Raw genomic sequence first — 6,295 nt, 5'->3', positions numbered from 1 at the left:
AGCAGTTTTAGCCACATTCCAGTTGCTAAAAGCTTAACTTGTAAGTTTGTTAGCCAAGGCCACTTCCATGAAATGATCAGTTTTTAGGATTTGCTTATTAAAATATGCACAGAAAACAGACTCTGAGTAGAAAGTATAATACATTATTAGGTTAAATACTAATAAACTTCAACCAAAGCGTTCAAGCTAGGCAGCATAAACAACTTTTTATGCAGCTTATAAAGCAAGACTGTTCTATTTCCTGATGTATAAAATATGCACAATAATACCTACCTCACAAGATGTCAGGAGGTTCATAAGAAGTATGTAATTATGTATATATACATATTTGTATCAAACCAAAAAACCAAACCCATTACCGTCAATTCAATTCCAACTCATGACGACCCTGTAGGACAGAGTAGAACTGCCCCACAGGGTTTCCAAGGCCGTAAATCTTTCTCCCCTGGTGTGGCTGGTGGGTTTGAACCTCTGACCTATTTGCTTAGCAGCCAAGCACTTAGCCACTGTGCCACCAGGGATTTTGTATCAAACATTAGCTGTTATTGTGTTATTGATGTTGCTATCATTTTTGTTGATTTACCTCCCTTTCGGCTCAAATATCCTTTAATCACAAAAAGATTAGATATAATCTTCCATTCATAGAAATGAGAATTGTACACTCTTTCTTGCCATTTCTTTGGAACTACAAAAAATTTGAGACCACGGGGCCTAACATCTCAGACTGCTTGAGAAGCTCCCAAATGGAGAAGCAGGCTTCTTTTTAAATAAAGATGTAACAGCCTTCTTCTCCATGAGCATTTTTGGAAAGGAAGAAGGAAACAGCAGTCATCTGTTCCTCATCTCTCTCTTCAGGATCTGGAGAAGCCTCTCTCAGATCTGCTTGGTACGGACAGCATAGACAATAGGATTGAGGATTGGAGGAATGAGAAGATAGAAGTTGGCCAGCAGGGTGTGGATTGGAGGAGACACATGGTGACCAAACTGGTGAATGAGAGAAGAAACAGCAATGGGAACATAGAAGATCAGGATGGCACAGATGTGAGAACCGCATGTCCCCAGGGTTTTAAGCCTGGCCTCAGGGGTGGCTAGCCCCATCACAGCCCTGAAAATCATTACATAGGAGGCAGCAATGGCTGCTGAGTCCAGGATTAGCACCAGAAAACCAATGCTCAGCCCATGGACATTGTTGACCCTGCTGTCACTACACGCCAAAGTAACTACAGCCGTATGTTCACAGTAGGAGTGGGAGATTATCCGGGACTTGTAAATGGGCAGCTGCAGACGGATCATCAGAGGCAAGGGTCCAATGTAGAGTACCCCACGAAGGAGGGCAGCCAGTCCCAGACGACCCACCACCTCATGGGTAAGCACTGTGGTATGATGTAAGGGGTCGCGGATGGCCACATAGCGATCAAAAGCCATGGCAAGGAAGATGCCTGACTCGACAGTGGCGAAGCAGCGGATGAGGAACATTTGGGCCAACCAGGCAGCCAGACCAATGTCACCAGCACCAAACCAGAAGATTCCCAGTAATTTAGGCATAGTAGAAGTGGACAGAACCAAGTCAATGACAGCCAACATGCACAGGAAAAAGTACATGGGCTGTTGCAAGCTGCACTCCACCCTTACCACTGCCAGAATGGTCACATTCCCCACTACAGCTACCAGGTACATGGAGCCAAAAGGAATGGAGAGCCAGAGGTGCTGAGACTCCAGCCCTGGGATGCCAGTGAGCTGGAAGGAGCTGGGTGCCCAACAGATATTATGAAAAGTGAGCATGGGTATATACAAATGAATGTTCTCACTTATGCCCAAAAATGCCGCAGAAATTTTTTTTCTCTAGAAATAAAAGAGAAGCATATTTTACTGTTAGGTCCTATAATAAAGAATAGGATTATTGGATAGTTAAGATATTACGCAAAGAACCTTTCTTTCTTTGTACTAATTGCAAAAATAATAGTATAGTGTAAATATCATGTTATTACTACATTATAAAAAAACCAAAAAACCAAACCCATTGCCATCGAGTCAATACACTCATAGTAACCCTGTAGAACAGAGTAGAACTGCCCCATAGAGCTTCCAAGGAGCGCCTGGTGGATTCGAACTGCTGAACCTTTGGTTAGTAGCCATAGGACTTAACCACTATGCAACCAGGATTTCTGAAATGTCCACAAAATTTTCCAAGCACAAGCCAAAATAAATATTTGAATGAATAAATGGATAAGTATCTTTTTGTAGTATGGCCCTCGAGAAATAACATTCTTGCATCAATGAGTGAATTAACCTAAGGCAGACAGATACCTATTTGGTTATTTACCTCCACAGGTAGGCTATGAGGTGGCTATCACCATTGCATTGGAAGGTTTCAGAGTGTGGGCTCCTGGAGAGAAAAGGGGACACACTGAATCTGAGAGATAACAGGGTCAAAAGGGCTCTTGGATGCTATGTAGACTCTATGGTAAATCGAAGCTTAAGCTTAGGGCCAGTATTAGCTATTGGATGAGCTGAAATAATGTCTAAACTACAGACAAAATTCTCAAGGTAGAGGTGTGGGTTGGTGAAGATAGGACTTCACCAGCCAACATCAAGGTGATTTCTGAAAGGCTAAAGCTGATGACTGGAGCTCAGTTTATGCATGTCTGTTACCCAAAAGCAGTATCTTACAAGGATCTTCTCTCTTCCTGGAGGTTCAGTATGAAGGTAAGATTCTAGAAATGGAGAGGCCCACCCCCAGCAGGAAAGGAGAGACATTCAGTGCAGAGTGGCATGAAGCCTAGGAGGTACATATTTGGTCAAAGAAGAAATGACCTTGCTTACTCAGGGTCCAGAGCAACCAGCTAGAAGGGGATGCATATTAGAGAAAAGACACAAACAGGTTTTTTTTTTTTTTTTTTCGGCATCTAAAAGATCACACCAGCATATGCTCCTAAGTATATTGTGGAAATATAAATGAGGGCAGGAGTACATAAGTAGCTTTCTCTTCTACGTTTTAAACCTAATTAGGTTGAGTATAACAGAGTAGTCATTAGTTTGGGCTCTGGAATTCTCTAGGTCTAGTTTCAGATCCTGACAATGGGGGGAGGGGGTGGGAAGGCAAATTGCTTTATCCCATTAGCCAAATACAACTAACCTCACTTCACAAAAGACGTAACTGCTCTAGACTACAACTAAATTTTTTTTCTTTTTTTGGTCGTGGGATTAAATGAGAATGCAATGCCTGATACAAGGTAACACTAAGTGTTAGCTCTCATTATTCAATTGTTGAGGTTAATGTGTAAAACCAAAAATACATTCAGTAAACCTCAAAGAACTTTGGAATATCTATTTCTGTAGGGTGCCATGGTGGGGGAGAATGACTGCCCATGTAAGCCTGCTGTAGTGACTTTATCCCTCAGAATTTCTCTCCAGGAGCTGGGCTCCCTTTCCATCTTAATATTCTCACTGACTACTACAAATGGATATAGAAAGACCTTTGGTGGGAGATGTAAAAAGGGAAGATAAAAAGGCTGAATCATTGGGCCTGGGAAAGAAAGGACTGCACAAGATCCAGCCTGTAATAGAAAAGACCAGGTGAGGTCGGGTGGGAGGCTTAGCTGGTGGAAGCCTGACTTGGCTTCCTTATCCTCTGTGCTGGTTACTCTCCATTTGCCCTTCTAGGTCCTTGCTCTGTGCCCCGAAAGCTGACTTTTACAGGCTACATCACCCAGATTCCCGTTGTTCTCTGGTTTCCAGCTGAGTTCAGCGAATGTGAAGCACAGCAGGAGATGACAGAGGTGGAAAAGAGATATCAGGCATTTAGTCCCCAGTTCTATTCCTGCCATTTTCTACAAAAGTCTGCTGCTCCTGAAGAGTGACTCCTCCTGTGTTGTGGTAACTACACCTTCCCTTGCCTGAGATAGGTAGTGGCTACTCACTCATGTTCATCCCAGGTGCTTCATCATCCTTTGATTGTTTCCTTAACTCTGCCCACGCCTCTGTAGATAGTCCTTCCGTTAAAGCCTCTCCAATTGCCCCCTTGACTGTGCCATTTGTCCCCCTTTCATGTATATATCAGACAGGGCCCCATCAGTATGTCTTTACCCAATATTGCTTTTTGCCAAGCTGACTGCTTACTCAGCCCACATTCTTTGAGGTACACATAATCTAAAAGGTGACAACTTCACAGAACTAATTTTAAAGTCAAAGAGCTATAGTGGCATGACAATCAAGGGCAAGATGGTCTTTTCCCTGATTATGGATTTCCAATTACAGGAGACTTGTCTACCTCACCTCTGCCTGTAATCAAATGGCTCTTGTAATTTGAGGAAGATGTTATACTAATCAAAATGTAATGAAGTAATCATATGGAGAATAATAATTTTGCTTTATTCCAGAAAGGAAAGAGTCCTTCAATGCAAAGATCAGCAGGACTTGCCAAGTGGATTTTTCTTCTGTTCCCATGATTCTCCATGATCAGTTATCCTCTTCATCTGCTAAACTACTGAAATAGTTTCCACACTATCTTCCCTTCTGAAGCCATTTGAGACCCAGTGGTCTCTTTCTAGGTTTGGGCAGAGAGGTCACATTGTAGGAAGAGTTCACAAGACCCAAATGTACAAATGAGGCTAAATGTACACCTACTTAATTATGGGCATCAGAGAAAGTGATTTCTCTGCAAAGCCAGCAGTCCTCTGATACATCACAGCCTTTGTTAGATCCAAGCCAATTTCCCCTGTCCTCTCAACTGGCCTGGAACCCCAGAGAGGATGGATTTAATTTTTATTTCCTCTCCCTTGCTTTCTTTCCCTGTACCTGCCAATAGACAGAGCCGTTTTCCTGATGGATGTTTCATTTCCATCTCATCTCTTCCTCTTCCCATCCATCTCCAGGAAAATGTCACAAAACTGGAAAGGACTCCCAAGACTGAAGAGATGCGCTTCAGCTGCTAGATGTAGGTGGATGGAACTGAGCCCCATTCCTGCCCTCAGATCCTAACACTGTGAAAATATCTCCTTGATGTACATCTCCCTAGTCAGAAGCAACTGCTTAAATATAGGTGAAGGAGGCTGCTTCAGCTCCTATTTGGCAGCAGTGGAAGGGTGTAAAGACCCACTGTAAAACAACTCCCACCTTAGCTCTCTTTTCAAATACATATGCCATGACTTCCCACAGCTTTTGCCATCTCTCACCCTGCTCACTACCTTCCAAAGAGTCTATTTTACCATTTCCCAACTGCACCACGTTCTTTTGTCTCTAAGAATGAGCCCTGTTCTTTCTTGGGATTGTAATGGCACACCATCTTCCTGTCTTCCACACCTGGCTCATCCAATAAAAGTCTGCCTTGACCATTCATCTGTGTTCAGCACCCTCCCTTACTCTGCACATGTATCATGGTCTGAATTGCCTGCTTAATATATGTTTCCCCAAGAAGAATATAAGTTCCATGAGGGTAGAATGCATACTGTCTTGTTCTCTACTCTAAGTTCTATGTTAGCACAGTGCCTGCTTTGTTGAATGAGTTTAAAATATCGTGCCTATTTGAAGAACCTGGAGGTGTTTTGGAAACCCTGGTGGCATAGTGGTTAAGAGCTATGGCTGCTAACCAAAAGGTCAGCAGTTTGAATCCACAAGGTGCTCCTTGGAAACCCTATGGGGCAGTTCTACTCTGTCCCATAGGGCCGCTATGAGTCAGAATCGACTTGACAGCAACGGTTTTGGTTTTTTTGGTTTTGGAGGTGTTTTAGATGCCCTTTTTAGGCGTCAGTTAACTAGAGACCTCTTCAGCTTCCTTGCTTGTAGATCTATGGGGACTTCATCCTTTCTAACTTCTAAGAGAATTCCTTCTAAGACTGTCTTAGATTTATACAGGAGCAAGATCTGAAGTGGGCTCCCCCAGAGTCCCAGGTCTGTTCATCCTAATAGGCTGGGGATTCTTTCTGATGACCGCTGTTCCTTTTATAGATTCCCCTTTATAAGATGTCCTTACCTGGGCTGGATAATGTCATGAAGAAAGAGCCTGGGGCTACGAAAATGCTTCTAAGGCCAAGCACTTATAAGCTTTCTGCTCAGGAGTCTAGGGAGTTCATCTGGACTCTCCACCTCCCTAATTTCCTCAATAAAAAAAGAAAAAAACCTCAATAGAGAAAGAAAATAGCAGACTTTGTGCCAAAAGGATGGGCACAGAATCTAACACTGAGCATAACTATTTCTGGCATGTCAGGGTTAGTCCAGAGGGGACTGAGGGGAAGTACAGACCTTTTAATTTAGTCATAATCCCTAGGGTCTGGACCCTGTGCTTTTTTCTTATCAC

At 43.1% G+C, this 6,295-nt stretch overlaps 1 protein-coding gene across 1 annotated transcript; it reads right to left on the bottom strand.

The window, feature by feature from the left end:
* Positions 1-873: 873 nt before the first annotated feature.
* On the bottom strand, positions 874-1,782 carry LOC126079158 (olfactory receptor 52M1-like). The gene has a single exon (XM_049890077.1). The coding sequence runs from the start codon at positions 1,780-1,782 to the stop codon at positions 874-876; it is 909 nt and encodes a 302-aa protein (XP_049746034.1).
* Positions 1,783-6,295: the final 4,513 nt, after the last annotated feature.

The sequence above is a fragment of the Elephas maximus genome, chromosome 7 (assembly GCF_024166365.1).
Source record: "Elephas maximus indicus isolate mEleMax1 chromosome 7, mEleMax1 primary haplotype, whole genome shotgun sequence".
Classification (NCBI taxonomy): Eukaryota; Metazoa; Chordata; class Mammalia; order Proboscidea; family Elephantidae; genus Elephas; species Elephas maximus.
The sequence above is the reverse complement of the archived record's forward strand: the minus strand, read 5'-3'. Positions and strand labels throughout refer to the sequence as shown.

Bases quoted from the DNA above. Each gene is read 5' to 3' on its own strand.
- LOC126079158 (XM_049890077.1), bottom strand. From the start codon at position 1,782: ATGCTCACTTTTCATAATATCTGTTGGGCACCCAGCTCCTTCCAGCTC.